The sequence below is a fragment of the Mercenaria mercenaria genome, chromosome 7, assembly GCF_021730395.1.
Source record: "Mercenaria mercenaria strain notata chromosome 7, MADL_Memer_1, whole genome shotgun sequence".
NCBI classification, from domain to species: Eukaryota; Metazoa; Mollusca; class Bivalvia; order Venerida; family Veneridae; genus Mercenaria; species Mercenaria mercenaria.
The window spans coordinates 47,580,139-47,601,089 of NC_069367.1; the positions used below are offsets into that span (position 1 = coordinate 47,580,139).

At 34.3% G+C, this 20,951-nt stretch overlaps 1 protein-coding gene across 2 annotated transcripts in view; it reads right to left on the minus strand.

Moving 5' to 3' along the window:
- Positions 1-20,951, minus strand: part of LOC123555869 (arylsulfatase J-like) — a 142,246-nt gene that overhangs the window by 82,553 nt on the left and 38,742 nt on the right. For both annotated transcript variants that reach the window (XM_053548344.1, XM_053548343.1), the window contains exon 4: positions 17,653-17,831. In XM_053548344.1, coding sequence (XP_053404319.1) covers positions 17,653-17,831 — 179 coding nt within the window. The remainder of the gene's footprint in view (positions 1-17,652; positions 17,832-20,951) is intronic.

Below are 20,951 nucleotides of genomic sequence, written 5' to 3' on the forward strand. Positions count from 1 at the left end.
TCTTATAATGATGCTACAAATCAAGTTTGAAGAAGATCAATCGAGCGGTTCATGAGAAGAAATCATTTCTAGGCATTTCTAATTTTAGCTCTGGTAACCTCTCAAAGGGGCCAATCGTCCCCATTTGAAAGAAATTGGGAGAGGATATTAAAATGATGCTACAGACTATGTGGTTCATGAGAAGTTCTTTTAATGTTTTTCCTATTTTTTCTGCTCTGGCGGTCCTTAAAGGGGCCAAGATTAACCATTTGATCAAACTTGATAGAGATCTATCTCAAAATTCTACTGACCAAGTTTTGGTATAAATATAACCAGGAGTCTCAGAGGAGAAATTTTAAGTACGTTGCTGACGCAGGAAGACGGACGATGGACGCCGTACAAACCACCTATACTAATAGCTAAAAAGAGACATGAATAACACATTGTGTTAAATGCAGAAATTTAACATAATATAAAAACTGTTGTTTTGTGAAAGAATACAGTTATTACTGAGAATATGTAATTGCATGTTATTAGGTATTGTTATAATGCTTAGTATTATGCCAAACTTAATGCCAACTGATAACAAAACATGGAAAATCTTACTCAGCGTAATGAAAAGCTAGTTGTATTTGGCAAAAACATGTAGAATAGTTACGACTAAAAAAGATTTTAGATCTGTTGTTCATTGTTGATAATAATTATTGCGGTCACTGAGTAATTATACTTCAAAAGCTTTTTGTTGTTGTTTAACACAATACCACGATAGGGTTTTACGAATACCCATTTGCAAATAATTTCGACCAATATGCCCAGTTTAATAGTCAATTATGTCTGTAACGTAGTAGTTCAGTTAACTCTGAACAATTTGAACAGCATGGTAAAAAATTGGCAAATCTTCTGATTTTTGAACACCTGCCCCTAACTACTGTTTGAAACCTTGCTTTTGCATGTGTGGAAGCCATCCAACTGACAGGAAGGAAGTCATATACCCAGGTATCCGCCCGTGCCAAAAATAATGCACCTAGAGTCCTCCTCCACAATAAAAATGTTGCAATATAGCCTATAATATTGTGTCAGTTTGACGATACTAAAACCAAAACCAGTCCTGCTTTAATTAATGAGTACAGCGACTGTAATTACTGTTTAAGAGCTCTTGTCCTATTTTCAATATACAGTTGTTATAAATATTATCTTGCTCTATGTCCATTTTGTAAATTTATAGTGCTCAATCTCCCGATACAGCAATACACCTTTAACATTTTTTTTTCAAATTTGCAAAGTGAAAAATGTATAATTGCAGAAAAGTAAAAACGAAATGTATTTGAAAGCATTTAGAGTCTGAAAGAACTTAACGCAAGAAACAAGTAGATATATTTGTCATCTTTTTCGCCCAGAAATTAAGAAACTAGACGGAGTTTAAACTTTGGAAGCGATTTTCGCCACGTTTAAAAATGGTAGATAGAGCATCGTTCCACTCACGCGACGAAATGTCAACTTGGAATGTTGGTATCTATTTAAAGAGACATGTGTGTGATTTAGTTTTAAGTGTTGGTTGTCCGTGGTAACCAAAATAAAAAAAGCACAATTTCCTATATAAATCAGGTATCCCCTCTAAAATGGTGTAAAACAAGATGAAATACTAATTAAGCGTGATTGGGACTATTTAGGTACAAGATTGACAACTCTTCAAGTGTCATTTTTATCGACACGCTAATTTTATTATAATTGTACTCGTGAAGAGCGCGTGTCATCTCTTAATATGCATATTGAACCGGATAATTAAATTCACAAAATATCCTGCTACATTAGAAACATGACATTTTCAAAAGAAGAAGCCAGGTTTAAAAAAAACGCGAGAACATTAATATAGAATAGGCGAGTTGTCTCATTAAAGAAGTAAGCAATCATTTTATTACGCCGCATTTTAACTCCTACAGCTGTCACTTCGATACGTTGGCTTGTTATGTACAGATCTGTAATAAATTAATGATGTTAAAACGTATGGTTACTTAATTTTATAAATGTTAGGCCATTCTGTGGAACGTTTATACTATTTCATTTTTACATAAGAATGATCTTTTTGAGTTACGTTTCAAACACTAAACATGCAAATCGTCTTCCTAAAAAGTCACCATTGTACTTAACATCTAATTCCATCTTTGTTAAACGAAGTTGCCAAAAAAAAATGATTAGAAACCTGTGGGTCATTAATGGGAATAGTTGTAATAAACCGTCTGATATCTTATTTAGCGGTGTCATTAAGTACACATGATTGGTAATGTTTATTTCACTAGTTAAATTAAGTACAGTCCCGTTAAAATTATCATTTATTTTTATAAACTATGGCTCATTAATGTATAATTGGATATTTTATGGCGTACACTCTAGTTTTGCCGTATTTATCGTCGGCTATTTACGAGGGAACACGAAGATTTTAATCATTTAAAATTTTACTATTAGAACATAGATCAATAAGCTGTTTTTTTTTCGCTACAAATGTACCAGTGTAAGTTCTGCACTGAAGCATCGATTAACGTATATAATGCTTCTTGGTCGAGAAAAACATCTTTATCCGAATGAATGTCCAATCGGAATAGTTGGTTCCAATCAGAGCACTGCTGTGTATTATATTGATCAGACCGTCGCCTTGACTTTATTTATTATACTTTACCGTCGAAATTTATTTACTGCCATTTTGGATACCGAAGTGTAAGGATCTGCGCGAGTTATTCGTGTTCAAAGACAAATAATGCTTCCAGTTATGTTAACATTATCTAAATATAGCTTATGAAGTAATAATAGATTACTCATTATTGAACCATATCATCTAAATATAGCATATGATTCAATTTTAGTCGGGTCAGTCATTGTCATGGTGCGTATAGTTATTACTTTAAGGTGGAGTGCGACCTTTAAATTTTTTAAAATGCATCTATGAAAAACTAATGAAAGAAAATTGAAGAGATTTCTGATTAATTCCCGTTTTCCGTTTGGCTCTTATTTAAGCCACATTTTTTTTTTAGTGCGCTGTCAAATTCGGCCACTAACGGCACTTTTTGGGCGTCATTTCTTTGCATCATTTGCATTGTTTCTGTAAGGTTTTCCGCATATCCCTGTTTTAGTTGTAAGCGGACAAGAATGAAATATATATATCTTTAAAAGATTTGAAATTCCCTTTCCTATGGTATAAATTTTGTGAATGATCTATGACGTACCTTAAGTTTATGACGCATTAAAGCGTCAGACTTACACAAAATGTAACGTAGAGTTTAGCTGGAAAGTTGTCCGTTTTTCGAGTATAACATTTTTTGGGGTCAAGGAATTTTGTTTAAATTTCAATCATAAATGTGCAAGTATATTTACTTGCGTTTGGTTATCTAAAAATTGTATGTCACCAAATTCGTTTTTTCAGTACGACCGATTTTGTTTTCCCAAACCCGAGCTAAAATGCGACGTTATTTGGTGGTATCTTTAAAATTAAGTTAAAGTTTCGGACGATTTCGAAAAACTTATACTATGAAATATAAGAAATAACACATATACAGTAAATCGAATAATAATAGAAAAAAGAAGCCCCGGCTAGTTTTGAGTTGCGAACTTTTGGTTTTTACTTCAATTATGATAAACTTTATTAGCGTTCGATTTTGATACGCGATTTTAATGAAATTACTTCTGTCAAAAAAGGGATCATTGAATTTTTGCATTATTTTCATTATTAGTATTTGATGTGAATATGTGTTATAATGGACTCATGCATCGTGTTAGAATCGAAATAAGAAGTTCCGAAGTTAGATTTATCATAGAATATATCTATGTTTGTTTTTGATTGGGGTTAACGTCGCGCTCCGTAGAAGCAATATAAAACTAATCAGGAGTGGGTATGGGTGTAGGGACAAATTCATAGCATATGAGTATGTTGTTGTCTTGGTCATTGACTAATAAAGTTTGTGTCGACTGTTGCTCTTTTATCAAAATTCCGATCAAAATTTATAAATTTTGTTGTTTATTTTTCTTGCTCCACTTGCACTTGTTATTGTAAATACATATTTAAATCTGAAAACACTTAAAATTCTAAATACATACATTATTTCAGATGCATATATATTACAGCTGCTATTGACCATAAGAACAATTTGCTTAATGGCAATTGTCCATCACTAGTAAAATTTGGAAGGATAAGCAACCGTGTCTGTAACAACAGACTATGAATTCCAAAGCATTATTTCCTAAATAAAAACAAGTTGCCTATCCCATAATCAAAGAGAGTCCAGTACTTCCACTTTATATTTCCCGCAGTAGTGCACTATGACAAGCCTATATCTGCATGTAGTTCTCGTGCGGCTATCACTGTGTAACATTATTAACCGTTAATAAGTACGTTATAGTATTTATACGACTTTACAACTGTGCTTTGCACGGAATGTCACAGGTCGTGGGTTAGGTAGACTGGCTGTACTAATCACTATAACCTAGCGCTGAGTTAACAAACTGTAGGGAATCTAAAATGATAGTATATTCATGGCATGTAACGCGCGAAATGATTATACGTCCTACACCTCAATACGTTTGAAATACGGTAATATCTGATTTCTTTAAAATAAAAAAGTGGAAAACCACAGGTCACCCAACAAGACATAAACGAAAATGTTGCAGGTTCGGTTTGATTGACGGTAGTGGAAGTGCAAGCCCTCTAGCCCCGATATGAGCAGAACTAAACATTTTTACACATGATATAAGTACCAGAAAGTAATTTAGAAACCTGGGATATACATGTCACAGGTCGATTTATTAGACTATACTAATAAATAATAAAACGCTATTAATCTGGTTCATTCTTGTAGTTTTATATCATCCGACCATCTTGACCCTTTATACTGTCCGAAGCCCGCCCGCTTAGCTCAGTAGGTAGAGCGTCGGTCTACGGATCGCGGGGTCGTGAGTTCGATCCTCGGGCGGGGCGTATGTTCTCCGTGACTATTTGATAAACGACATTGTGTCTGAAATCATTAGTCCTCCACCTCTGATTCATGTGGGGAAGTTGGCAGTTACTTGCGGAGAACAGGTTTGTACTGGTACAGAATCCAGGAACACTGGTTAGGTTAACTGCCCGCCGTTACATGACTGAAATACTGTTGAAAAACGGCGTTAAACCCAAAACAAACAAACAAACAAATACTGTCCGTAGTATGTAGTGTAGATAGTTGTAGTACGATAGGGAACGTTACTCCGTGGTTCGTAGTATACTTACCATATCTTTGTAACCTTTGCACTCCTATCACTATTCTATTGTTATTCTAATTATTTTACTGTACTGACCAATCGATGCATCGATATCAACCATGACCATGTTTATGATTGATGTCTGTACATCTATCGATCAGCGCAGCTGTTAATTATCTATTAAAATATATTATTAACATATATTTTACATGTTATAATTATGTCATGTTATTCCTTATACTTTGTTCTAAATGTTCATATATTTTTATGTAACTTAGTGCTGATTATACCATGTTTCTAAGATGTTTTGTAATGTCGTCCGTCGGTTCAGTCATTGTCATAGTTGTCATAATATACATGTATGTTTACATTGCATTTGATATATATGTTCGCATGACCATGTTTATGATTGATGTCTGTACATCTATCGATCAGCGCAGCTGTTAATTATCTATTAAAATATATTATTAACATAAAAAAAAATGTCACAGGGTGAGAGAAATGTGCAGCCAAACCGGGACTCGAACCCGGGGCCTCAGAATACCGTTCCGATGCTCTACCGACTGAGCTATCCGGCCGCCTACACATTTTCTCCCCGTTTTAATATTCAAGTTCTATACCGTGACATATTTCCCCACCATTTTGAAATTCGTCCTCAAATTTCAGCGGGTACTCTATATATAAGCAATTACATGCGTCGGAGACTAACCAGTGTAATGCCGTCACGGTCCCATTTTGGGCGCCAAATGTCACAGGGTGAGACAAATGTGCAGCCAAACCGGGACTCGAACCCGGGGCCTCAGAATACCGTTCCGATGCTCTACCGACTGAGATATCCGGCCGCCTACACATTTTCTCCCCGTTTTAATATTCAAGTTCTATACCGTGACATACATATGTGCATATTGCCTTTTGTTTGAATAAACTGTCTGTCTCTGTCTCTGTCTCTGTCTCTCTCTCTCTCTCTCTCTCTCTAATCTATCTATCTATCTATCTATCTATCTATCTATCTATCAAATACTCAGAACCAGTTAATATTAAATTACTAATATCGTCTGCACAATTCCTTTATCATTGTTTCGTGATATAGATTTTATATTTAAGCCTTAACACCTGTCACAAGACTTTTGTCTCTGTGTAATTATTTACTTGATGGTTTCCAATAACGTATTGATTCATTTCACTGAAACTGTTTTGAAGTTTTGAAAGGAAGGCGATTGTGATATCAAAAACATGCAACAGATTGCAAACAATAACTTGGTCTAGAAATCAATATAATGCTTACAACACTTTCCTAACTGCACATGCCATGAATATACTACCACTTTAGATTTCATACAGTTTGACGGGTTGTAGTGATGAATATAGCAAGTATAGTGGACGCAACTTGACCCCGATGGTTGACCTTTGCATTATAATACATAATGAGGCACAACCTATTATTGAAAAGGAGTGTACGTAAAACACGAGCTGCACGAAAAGAAGGAAATATAAATTTATGTAAATATAAATTAGTGTATTTGAAAGTTTTAACTGATCAAATGTAAGTATATATACTTTGATACTGCAATGTATACACACTTATACAATATCAATATACATGGCTACCCTAAGCACCCTTGATTACCATAATGAAATAATCGATATGAATAATCAGCCTAAGGTCAACCATCGCGGTCAAGTTGCGTCTGCTATATATCCCTCTGATCCATGACATTCCGTGCAAAGCATGGTTGTAAATTATCTAAATACATGTACACTGCTGACTAGTGTACAAATTAAACCAACTAGGGCTAATGCGGTCTCAATCAAATCGAGTCTGCAATATTTACTATTTGTTTCGTCTTCGTTGCTTCCGAGGGATCTATTTTTTAGATTTTGTTAGGGCCTAATATATTATGTTGTTATTAAGTGATTAAGGATATATCTATTTCATGAATTTTACAAAAGCAGTTGAGCCCGCCCGCCCAGCTCAGTAGGTAAGAGCGTTGGTCTACGGATCGCGGGGTCGTGAGTTCGATCCCCGGGCGGGGCGTATGTTCTCCGTGACTATTTGATAAACGACATTGTGTCTGAAATCATTAGTCCTCCACCTCTGGTTCATGTGGGGAAGTTGGCAGTTACTTGCGGAGAACAGGTTTGTACTGGTACAGAATCCAGGAACACTGGTTACGTTAACTGCCCGCAGTTACATGACTGAAATACTGTTGAAAAACGGCGTTAAACCCAAAACAAACAAACAAAAGCAGTTGATAATTTTAGGTTTTTATTAAACAAAAACATCCTTACACCCTTTAAAGATGTTTCAGCAAATAACGTTTTATTTACACTACAGTATGTTCTTTAATTTTAATGCTCCCGAAGGTGGCCATATTAAAATCGCATTGTCCGTCCGTCCGTCCGTATCTTTGTAAACTCTTGTCCGGGCTGTAATTCTGTCATCCATGAAGGAATTTTGAAATAGTTTGGCATAGATATTAACCTTAATGAAACGACATTTCATGTGTAAAACTCAGACCCCTATCTACAAGGTCAAGGTCACATTTAGAAGTCCAACATAAATAGGGTCTGTTTCGTGTCCAGATCGTAACTTTGCCATTCATCAAAAAATTTTAAAAGTACTTAGCATAAATGTTTATCAAAATGAGAACCCTAGCTCCAAGGTCAAGATAAGACTTAGTGTTCAAATGTTAGCAGGGTCATTTTTGTGTCCGATCCATATTTCTGCCATCTATGGAGGGATTTTGAAATATCTTGTAACCATAATCAGACAATGTGTCACGCGCAAGACCCAGATCCCTTGCTCCAAGGTCAAGGTCATATTTAGAAGTCATATCTTAATAGATCTTTACGTATCCGGTATATAACTCTGTTATCCATGAGGGGATTTTGAAACAATTTGGCATAAATGTTTACCATAAGGAGGCAATGTGTTACGCGCAAGACGCAGATCCCTTGCTCCAAGGTCAAGGTCATATTTAGAAGTCATATCTTAATAGATCTTTACGTGTCCGGTATATAACTCTGTTATCCATGAGGGGATTTTAAAAAAAAATTGGCAAAAATGTTTACCATAAGGAGGCAATGTGTTACGCGCAAGACCCAGACCCCTAGCTCCAAGATCAAGTTTACACTTAGAAATCAAGTGAAAGGTTAAAAGGGTCTGTTTCATATCCGGTTCGTAACTCTGTCAATATTCAAGAAATTTCGAAATTAATTAGTAGAAATTTTCCCCCGATAACGAGAAAGCGTGTCATGCATAACAACCAGACCACTAGCTCCACGGTCGATGTCACATTTAGAGGTTAACGGTTTACATGATGTGTTTCTTGTCCGTTCCATAACTATTCCATCGATGAAGACATTTTAAAATTACATGGCATAAACGTTCCCTATATTGAAATGACGTGTCAGACGCAAGTCTAAGATCTCTAGCTTCAAAGTCAAAGTCAAACTTAGATTCAAAAGTTAACATTTGTGTTTCTTGTCCAGTCAATAACTCTGCCATCATCAAACATTACTTGTCACAATTTTTCCATATGATGAGTTAGTGTGTCATGCTCAAGACCAAGACCCTAGCTCTAAGGTCAAGGTTACCTTCGGAGAAATTTTTTATCTGGTCGAAAAATGAGGCATACCTTAACTATTCTTGCATATTTTGCGCATCAAACTGGAGCTGTAGCATTCTTGGGCAAACCTCTTGGGCGTTTTTACTAATAGTGCCAGCTCTTGTTTGAGCTTCAATTCTTACTTTGAGAGTTACATATATTTGTAATTTTCCCTATAAAATGTCAAGGTCAGTAGTGGCTATTGTCAAGTTACCTTAAAGACACACCACAAGCTAACTGTTACATCTCCTATAACGCTATACTTAGGATCTGAGGACGTGCTATTGATAGCCTCGTTCTGACGACCATTCCGCTAACCAATCAGAAGGCTTACTTACAACATTTTGTAAGAATAAAAATTCTATATTTAGACTGGGTTTTTGATATTTACATTTTTTATGACGTAAAGTGTCAGATAGCCGGTTAGCTCTGTCGGTAAAGCATAAGCTCTGTCGGTAGAACACTTGCTCTGTAAGCGATGGGTCCCGGGTTCGAGTCCCAGACTGCCTGTACAGTTTTTTTAATCTGTGACATTCGAACAAGTCGTCTGATTGGTTAAAATAAAAAATAGATTTGCGAAAATTAAAATAGCAATTCTGGAGATCAAAAATATACAGAAGACGAATGAGAATGGGTCATTCTTGGATCTTCGTTTAGAAGATCAAGTACTTCAGTCAGATTGATCCATGATTGTAATTATACATTTTTGTATGGAGAAATGAGAAATAACAAGTAATTAAATACAGTTTGACAGTAACAGATATAAGGCTAAGACAATGTATTACTAAATATATTATTCAATTAATGTAGTAGTGTGCACGGTACTTCATGTATTAAGGTGAGTTTAGACCACACTTTGTTTCTAAATACAGTGTAAGACAGTTATAATTCTATTTTTATAAAACTATACTGAGAAGAGAATGACTGAGTAAGTTTGCAGATGAAGTTATGAAGGCAGGGCTTAGCTTGTCCACCTGTCATCTTGTAGAATAGTTTATGATACCAGTATTACCAGAATTATCGACACAAAGTTCATGTGGGAGGAAAAAGTAGACCACTAGGTATTGGTGGGTCTTTAGCTCTTCTAATTTGTTGAATACCGATGGATAAAAGTAAATGCTATAGCCTATAATTAACGATCAATGCGAATACGGTAATGTTACACCCGATAGCCACACGAAAACTACATGCAGTTCTAGACTTGCCACAGTTTGCTACTGCGAAAATCTAAAGTGGTAAAATTGGACTGGGAATTCACGGCATGAATAGAATTTACCTTAAATTTAGGTGAATAATGAAATAAGAATCTATTGAAATAGCTTCATCATTTTGTCTGTTTTTAAATTGTGCGTCAGTCAAAGTTTGCCCTCAGCAATCTGCTCAGTTCACAGGCATTCTAGAGTATTCTAGAGTATTTACTGCAAGGTACTTTGCATATATTCTGTTGTAACACGTATGAACACATGTATACTTTATTTAAGAATTGAATAATAATTTCTATGCGTTTATACGGGTATAAAGTACATTGGGACTTCCTGCAAATTCATGAATCACACAAGCGATACCTGGCCTTCCAGTGTGGTTCATAACCATATGAACGCACATAAAATAATAGCATTCAATTCTTATATTTACATTTTACGATACCTTGCTACAAAAATAACTGATTTGCTTTCTAGAAGTATCAGAAAATCAAAATAAATGTCAAGATATCCTTCCGTCATCCTATAACAGAACAGTCAAAAAAACACGCCCACGTTCAACGATAATTCGCCTTCCGATAAAAATAGTTCCTGGTTTTGGTTTGAAATACTTTAACTCCAGTGAAAATTCATACAGTCGTGTTCTGTGATCTTTGACACCAGAAAAATTAATTAAAGCTATAATTAGATGTTCTTTTTCAAAGTTTTGGCGTCTAATTATGAAATAATTTTTGGAACATGACCATTCTGTTCATTGATAAAGTATGTTGATGTTTTAATGTATTTAAAAGTTAATGCCTTATGTAAAACAAAATTAATGATGCTTGTTCTACAGAAATTAGCCTTGAACATTAGGTCATTCTGTTATAAAACTTCCATTTGGCAAGTGATTTGAAGTCAGCGACCTTATCGTAGAATAACCTGAGTTTTTCGTTCTTATGCGTAAGAATGTTTAAGTCAGGCCGTAGGCCTTCGAGATATATTCTTACGCATGAGAATTCAATCATAACCACACATTAAACTCGAATACTAACTAAGTTAATTATAATGGAAAAAAAATCCCGAAAATTCACAGCTCAAAACTAGCCGGGACTTCATTTTTCTATTATAATTCTAATTATAGGCCTATGTGTTGTTTTCTTATATTTCAGTATATTATGCTAACATTAAACGTATAAATTAACGAAATTATGTCGACAATAAGCTCCATAGTACAAATTTTCCGAAATCGTCCGAAACTATCAGCGTATTTTTAAAAACACCACCAAGTAACATCGCGTTTACTTCATTTTTCTATTATAATTCGATTTACTGTATATGTGATATTTTTTATATTTCAGTATATGCTTTCATTGAACGTATATTTTTACGATAAAATGTCGACAACTTGTTCCATAGTACAAGTTTTCCCAAATCGTCCGAAACTTTAGCGTAACTTTAAAAATACCACCAAATAACGTCGCATTTTAGCTCGGCGTGGGGGAACAAAATCGGTCGTACTGAAAAAACGAATTCGATGACATACAATTTTTTGTTAATCAAACGCAAGAAAATATACTTGCGCATTTATGATTGAAATTTACACAAAATTCTTTAATGCGTCATAGTCTTAAGGTACGTCATAGATAATTCACGAAATTTATACCACATGAAAGGGAATTTTAAATCTTAAAAAAAAATATATAAATTTCATTTTTGTCCGCTTCCAACAGAAATAGGGATATGCTGAAAACCTTACAGAAACAATGAAAATGACGCAAAGAAATGACGCCCAAAAAGTGCCGTTAGTGGCCAAGTTTGACAGCGCGCCAAACAAATGTGGCTTAAATAAGAGCCAAACGGAAACGGGAATAAATCGGAAATATCCTAAATTTTCTATCGTTAGTATCAAAAAATATTTAAAAGTCGCACTCCACCTTAACTGAAGTTCTCTTGAAGTACGTGCGTGATACTATAAATACGTGTCTGAGTCATATACCTTATGCCGTAAGGCAAATCGGCACTGGTAGCAATCGATAATGAAAGCGCTGAAAGTCTGTATGGGTAATATCAAAGCGCTGAAAGTTTGTATGGGTTGTATCAAAGCTCAGAAAGTCTATATGGGTAGTATGAAAGCGCTAAAGGTCTATATGAGTTGTATTAAAGCTCAGAAAGTCTATATGGGTAGTATAAAAGCGCTGCAAGTCTGTATGGGTAGTATTAAAGTACTGAAAGTCTGATTGTGTTGTATCAAAGCGCTGAAAGTCTGTATCGGAATTAAGAGTATATAGTGAGTAGGGTTTTATTTCTTATCCGACCTTATTCGGATAAATAGGCAACCAGGTTGGTTGGTGGCAGGTGACGGGCGGCGGTGGCGATGGTGGTTGCGGTGGCGGCTGGCTGTGGTGGTGGTGTTGGTTTGCGGTGGCGGATGGCGGATGGCGGCGTCGGTGTTGGCGGTGGCGCGTGGCGATGGCGGCGGCGGCGGTGGTCGTAGTGGTGGCCTTGGCAGGTAGCGGTGCTGGTGGTGGTGGTGACGGATGCAGGTGATGACGGTTGGCTGTGCCGGTTTTGGTGGTGGTGCTGGTAGTTGGCGGTGGCGGTGGTGACGGTAGCGGTTGACGGGTGGCGTGTGGCATAATAAATAGTCAAATATACATTTGGATGTTAAAAAGTTTAAACAGGGTGCTTACGAACGAATGAAAAATAAGATTTCGTACATACATTTGGTCTAAAATAGTAAATACACATTAAGACTTTTAATCATTTAAAAATTAAATTATGTATAAACTAATAACGAAGAAAATATGGTATTTAATATTTTTGTGGGGTCAATCATTGTCACGACGTGTGTAGTAATTCCTTTATATTATAATTATACCTTAAGCAGGTCGCGACTGATGCTATAAATACGTGTCTGAGTAATATGCCTTATGTCTTAAGGTCGCTATATGCTAATGAGTTACTATAATCATGACGTCATTTATCCAAAAGAGGCGCTTACCGAACCTTTTTATTACATACGCATTTACACGTATACATTTACTGTAAGTGTACTTATATTAGCGCAGCTAAATTTTAGCGCAAACACCTTAAATTGAGTAGTTTCGACATATTAGCGCGTACGTATATTAGCGCAGTATCAGCAGCGCTAAAATGGCAGTAGCTGAAACACAAATTTCCGATCAAATACGGAATGGCCCGAACTTGACTGTTGTATGTAAGTTCTGCCCAGGACTATATATACACGTATTTTCTTTAAAAAAAAATATTACTTAATAAATTTTGCATATGTATTAATTCTTTTTTTTTAAATAAAAAGCAATATATATATATATATATATATATATGTTATGCATGTTGATCTGTTTTCCTTTTCTTTCTTCTTATACTGCAGATAAATCTCATTCTAGTTTTAAATAAATGTTATTTTCTCCATTATATTTTATTTACACTTTGTACATGTATACAGTGCAGAATGGTGATAATTGTTTGTTTTCAAATTCACACTTGGTTGTCAAAGCAATAAAATGTTACGTTAACACTAATTAGCGCGACCAGACAAACTGGCGATCTACTCCGAAGGTGTTATATATGATGTTTACGGACAATGGCGAAGATAAAAATAAATGCAACTTAATTTACAATTATAGGTGACTTATGCACTAATGTTCAATCAGGTTTGATTATTCTATCTGAAACATTCTGCAGAATATTAGTTAGGAATGCAGTTATTGTCATATTTACACAATAAATATGTATTTCTCTGTGTTCTCTTGCAATGTAATTACGGTATTATCAATAGATAAATGTTACTTTGTTATTAGGAAAGCCTTTCATTTCAGTCTAATATTAGCGCTAGACATGAATAAGCGCATGCCCGTTCCCGCTAATATCGCGAAAATTAGTACTCCGCTAATATTAATACACTTACAGTAATGTAACTATTATAAATTTGTTCAATAGCATGAATAAGATTGACAATACTGAACTAAATAAAGGAATTAATGCCACGACACTCATTAAACTACGTCAATCAGCCGATATGAAAGTCAGCCGTTAGTGTATGGAAAAATATTGACGTTTCCGGTACCATTGTAACTCACTGGAGCATAGAAACGAGCATGTACACGGTGTGTATGCATATAGGATCCCTCTCTGTGGTAAATGAGAAAACGGAGCTTTATTTTTTTTCCTGTGATGTATCATTAGATTTTTGAGGCTGCTTACAACCCAGCCTACTTCGTCTTTAACTACCACTGTCTAAAACATAGTATCATCCGACGAAGACGTCTCAGACAAGCCTCTTTCATTGGAGGGTTAATGAAAGATTGGTTATTGGTAAATAATTAATCCAATTTTCTATCAAGAGCAGAAAACTTCTTTTTCTAATATGTCGTAATGTGACCATCGTTTATTAGGAGTTTAAAGGCCTAGATTTTGGCAGTGGGCCAAGGGATTTTTGTCTTCACCAGCACAGTTGGGGGTTAATGACCATCACAGTATGACTCCAATAAACAAGGGTCATTGTTTATTGGAGAGTCAGTCTACCTTACAAGTGTATCTATTAGTGAAAAGGGGAAAAGATGTAATTTATTGTAAATTAATGAATAATAGATAACTTTTAAAGTTATACTAGTTTTTTTTTTTGGCATTTCTATGTAAAGAAAATATTTGTTGATCAAACACAATAATAAAATAATCAGAAACTTATTTTCACAATAATGAAAAAATGAGAAACTTACTTAAAGAAACATGCAAGTTTTATTTTTTTCAAATTCTGTCTAGAGAATTGTGATATTTCTGAAAAATGTGACTTTCACTCATCTAAAGCTTGCAGAATACTGTAAATAACATTTGTATAAATTGAAAACAGAATGTGAATTTCAAAGTTACAAAGCAAAGCATGATAAAAGTCCCTTTAGGCAACATATTGAAAATGAAAATCGAGTATAGATGGAACACAATTTTATATTCAAATAATGTTGATTACACGAATACATGAAAATCAATTTCCAAATCGAAAAATATTGTTTATCAGCACAAAGAACTCAGGAAGTTTTCACTGTACTAGTGTTTTATTATCATTATTATTTTCAATATTATTACTGTATCTTTTATCATCCTATATGTAATATAATAATAATAATAATAATAATATACTAATGATAATATAATAATAATAATAATTATTATGATTATTTCTATTATTACTATTTTCATTATTATAACATTAAAGTGATAGTTATTATCATCTACAAAATATCAAAATAATAATTATTATAATTATTATGAAGAAAAATTAACTTCTTTCAACTCCACTGCAAATATCTTCATGGTCTAGTTAGGGTCCCTGCTGTGCTAATTGCCCTCTAATCAGTTGCTATTACATAATCGCTGATAAGCAGCAGATAAGATGGGAGTTGTATATTGGATTGGGGGGGGGGGGGGGGGGGCACTTATATAGTAGTGAATCTATGCCTTTAAGCCATACTTCTGCTGAGTATCATGATTTTCAAGACAGAAGGTATTCAGAATTTCCGCTTCTGCTATAAAGAGCAAGGAGAAAAACACCCGAGAAGCTAAATATATATATATATATATATATATATATGGTGGGTTTCATTTAACACTGACACAATTATAGGTCAAACGATATTCCAGCTTTTAACGGTGCTAGATAACCCTATATGCACCTCCTTATTTCAGCACGAGTGGGCACTTGGGTAGAAGAACTGACCTTCCATAAGCTTGCTGCATGTCTCTAGACATGAAAAAATTCTTTATTCCCAGCGCGGTCCAGAATTCACAAAGGTGGGGTCAAGTGATTTGAAGTCGGTGAATTTAACCACTCGGTTTTGGAGGCTGTTTATAAAAAATGAAAATTTTGTCTCCAGCTTTTATGTACTTTAATGTAATTTAATGAAGAAAAACAAGAAATACAAAGTCATGATTCACAACCTTTTACGACAACTTTGACAAGATAATTATCATGCAGTTTGTAGGTACGCCTCCACGAAAACAGTCACTTACACGAGTCCATCGCATGATGATCATATTTCAACGACGTTAATTATGTCATGAATTCATTGGGATGTTTTCATTAAGTTTGCATTAATTTTAATTTGTAAATTTATTCTATTACTTTTGATGACCAAGTTCTTTAAGTTTAAGGTTATAGTACTGTTAACAGTATGAACGATTTTGCAAAGCCTTTCAGTGCGCACCGTCAGAAGTTGGTTTTTATCTAAGGCGTCATTACCGTTGAATCAAGAAGTTTCATTTTTCTCCCTCGACCTTTATAGTTTTGCGTAGCAATGTAAATTTAAGCTTTCAACAATTCATCAATTACCAAATTAAACAAAGTATCTATGGTAATTAAAACTTTCTACGCTGCCTATCCACTAAATATTAATTACCAAATTTAAACAAAAATGCGAATAAAAACTTTATATATTTTACAATGCATTATACACAATATGCGGCTTTTGACAACAAAACGTTCCGTTAATTTTGAACAGCTCTCGTATATATTCATATATAAACTTTTTTTTTTTAAGTATTGCAGTTTATAAAGGTGCAGATAATTTTTCACTGATCTTAGACATTACCATGTATTTTAACTGATCTTTAACTGATCTTAGACATGAACATGTAATATGAATATACTAAAAGTAATGATCTGTAATGCAATGATACGCTTAATGTTCATTGTGTCCTTTAAATAGGGAACTGCAGACTTCCTGCAATTTATTGGGAATTATATAGATTTAAACAAAAGTCATTCTTAAAGTTATATTAACCATCTATAAAGATATATCAATGATGGGTTGAGCAAAGGTTCTTGTTCAATGGTTGAATTTTGTTAATGTTTAGTTTATTGCTCTTTCAACTAGGTTTTACAAATGAGTTAACTTCAATATAAGTTTCTTTAAGAAATAAGAACAGTTCAACCTCTAAAGTTTGTGCTTTTATAGTCATTGAAAATTTGCAGGCAAATTTTAAACTTTGTTTATGACAGCTTCTCGGTTAATCTTTGTGTGTGTTTTCAGGGAAAACTAACACTTCGGCTTTGTACTGGACAGTATTAGATGAAATGACAATGACCAGGGTGTCGTTTTCATCACTAAATCTAACGTTAAAGTATATACTATTTACTTCTAAATAACCAGCTCAAATGTACAGGAAAAATGTTCCCATGCCCGTTAAACGGATCTCACAGCAGCTAATGCATTGACAACTTTCAGCAAGGTTTTAATGACAAACTGAAAGTCACTCTTACAACTCCGTGCATGGATGACACCTGGTGTGAGTTTTACACTAAAGATCGTTTCAAACGAGGAAGTAACACATCCTTGGGGCTCATGTTTAAGTATGCAAAATGCGTTCTATACAAATGGATGTTTATGTCGTTTTAAACTTTTTTGGGGATGTTTCAAACATAGAATGACACTATAGATTCCGAATTGCGTACGTACTTACGCTTTGAGCTGTCATGCAATATATCACTGCATTGAAAGTATGTTACATGTAGCATATATGGATTTTCTTTAAAAGACGATGTATCATCGCTTTATTTAATTGGAAAGTCACTATTTTTCGTACGCCTGAAACGTACTGTTCTTTATCTCAAACGAATAAATTCTACGTCTTTGACTTACCGTTGCAGGGTTGTGTTTTCGTATGATGTCTTCGGCTTTGTTAGTAAACAGTCTTGTTGAATATTTGCCGTAGTACTTGGAAATATTAGCCGGTTGGTCATTTTCCATTAGGTCAATCCCACTCATGTCCTCATGATGCGTTTTGTAAGTATAGTAATCCGTATGTCCTGACACGTAGCCTTAAATGTAATGAAATGCACATTGACGATTTATGACTTCCTTGTAAATGTAATTTATTCTTTTCTTTATGGTACTTTATGGTAAACGTAACAATACACTAAATATACACATTTTAGACCAAATGTAGCTACGAAATCTTACTTTTCATCCGTTCGTAAGCACGCTGTTTAAACGATTAATTTCAACGAATAAATATTCCTGACTTTTTTAAGTTATAAGCTTTGGCTTTTGTCTATAATTGGTCAATATGCAAACATAATTTAAGCAAGCCAATGGTGGCATTCACTAATTCTTCATTTAACTAACGTTATCTAGTTGACTGCGTTATGTTTGCAAAAAAAAAAAATAATGTCATAGTTAGCCAATGCAAAACCTTTAAAGCCAAGATAAAGCTGGAAAAGACTTTCGGACGATTGTTTTCTAACATCTATCAAACAGATAGATAGCGGCCAAGTTTATTGCGAAAGGAACAATCTACTTTCATTAATCCAATTCACGATGAGTGAATGTGATACCATTATTTCACTTCTAAAGGTTCTAGTTATGAAATTTGACAGTCGAAAAACTACAATCTCTTTACAGTAAATCATCCGAAGCATACCAAAATAAATAGTCCCTTTAGTTTTACGTTTTGAAAAATCAATATAATGACAGATGTGCATTTGAAAGAAAAACGAACGTCTTCCCATCCAAGTTTCTTTCGGGAAAGTTGTTCTATACAAATAGAATTTATACTGGTACATATAAGTAGTAGTTAATACTTTTAAAAGTTTATAATATTTCATGAACATTCAAGATGTAATTTTCTCTACTGAATGGAATAGATTATCTGGAACAAAATTCTTTAAATTCGATTGTTACTTTGCTAGCGTAATAGTAAATATTATGTACAATATTTTAATTTATCTCATTTACATAACACATTTTTACAAAATGGACTGGACTGATTTAAATATACATGTATTGTACGATTCCAAATTGGAATTGAAGCTTTCCCCCATGAACGTCGTCATATGGCGTTTCTTACCATATATATTCTATATTCATTTGCCAAGCCACATTGACTTTCCGGATGATAGGCTGAATATTCTATTGTTTTATGACGAAGTTATGTAATTCTTGGTACGACTGTACAGAATTTGGGAGACCAACAAAATGTGGAAAATTAATCAAGACCTTACAAATGGATTTGACCTTACTGGGTCATAAAGAAATAGCTTCAGAAAAAGAAGCGTACATAATTGTCAAAAGATACTGATTCCCAACACGACATAAACGAAAATGATGCAGGCTCGTTTTGATTGAGCCTGTTCATGGACGGTAGTGGAAATGCAAGCTACCGTCCACGCCCTCTAGCCCCGGGGTTGAGCATAAATCAATATTTACACTTGTTATAAGTATCAGAATATTATTTAGGGGCACCAGCAGATGTATTCATACGGCGGTGAACATGGAACCTTCAATGAGTGCCATTCAATGAAAAGCGGCGTATGAACCCCATTTAAAATAATGCGTTTGCTTTTTAAAGGTTCATCAAATGCCATTTTCGACTGAACATGTGCATAAGGTATTTTCTGATTAGGTTTGACTACCATTTGACATGTATGCTAAGATAAACAAAATTCGGACAAATCAGATTTACTGTAAACCTAGAAATGTTCGCGGTTACTATTTTTCGCATTTTGCAAAACGTAGACAATTTCGCGGTTATAAATATTCGCGGAATCATATCCATCGCGAATCCCGCGAAAATGAAGTCGCAAGTGCATATATTTAGTATACAAAGGTAAGTATCACGGCATTATTACATTTATAGTATTATCGAAAACATAGTTTTATTGAACCCTTTAATTATAAATCCACCCCAAGCCCTATAAACAGCAAAACATGTATGCATGAAAAGTTTCGTGAACAGTTGTCACGCACCTCTTCCAACTGGTCATATTCGACGGAGCAGTTGACATTTTATTTCCCACGTTGAATCATTACTAATTTTGCCGGCATAGTATTCATACGTAGCTTTTTTACATCTGAAAATCTGAAAGACCTAGTGATCCTTTGGAAACTGTCTTACCTTCACGTAGCACGAGTGAGGAATCTGTGCAAATTTCGAATGAAAATGTGAAAGATGTTATTAAGGAAACTGCCAAAAGAAAAAGAGGGGATTATATTCATTGCGATGATGAAAAACGAGTTGAGATCGGCAGATATACGAACAATAATGTTGAAAAGGTTAACTTGTTTGAGCTGTTATTTAAAATGTTCTATATAGTATCTAAAATGAAAAAATAGAAATGCTTTTCATTTGATCGTATCTGCTGCTGACTAAAAATTATATGTTGTTCGATAGATGCATCTTGCATCTTGTTTCTGTTTTTATCCTCTGTTCACCTGACTGACCGATATTGAAAAGGCTATTACATCATACAGAAGTCAGCTGTCAATCAACTGAGTTAATGTCGATTTGTGCACTCGTTTCATATCACTTTGTTACTAGAATTTGAGATATTAAAGTGGATTATTTTTATGACCACTACTGGATGCACATGCCATTAAAAGGGTCATGACATTGGCTTTTTTCAAACGTTTTTAACAGAGTTTTAACAGGTCACCATTAAAATTCACCAATTACTTCTAACTATTTAATGGGATTTTCATATCCATAGTTTTAATGCCATACATTAAAAAGCCATAAATAAGTATATTAAAACCCTGGTAAAATATACCTTGTTAAAATGACTTTGTTGGCCATGAAAAGCTGCTTAAAATAAACTATTAAAATATGTTAACAGGAACTTTAAAACTCCATGAACAATTTTTAATGTGCCATTAAAAAGTACCCCTTAATTCCACATAAATTAGTAAGAACTAATGAGGCCATTTTTTAAATACTTTGTTAATGGTCGTTAATTATTTAAAAAAAATGATTAATGGTCTCATTAAATATGTCAGATTCAATTTTAATGGGTTCGTAATATTTCAATGGTATATCAAATTAAGGGCCATGAAAATTTGCCATCAGAATTAGACATCTTAAGATAATCAACTTAATATTGATAATTGCCGTATTGATTTAAACTTCGTATTACTACACATGTAATAGTATCTATACATATATA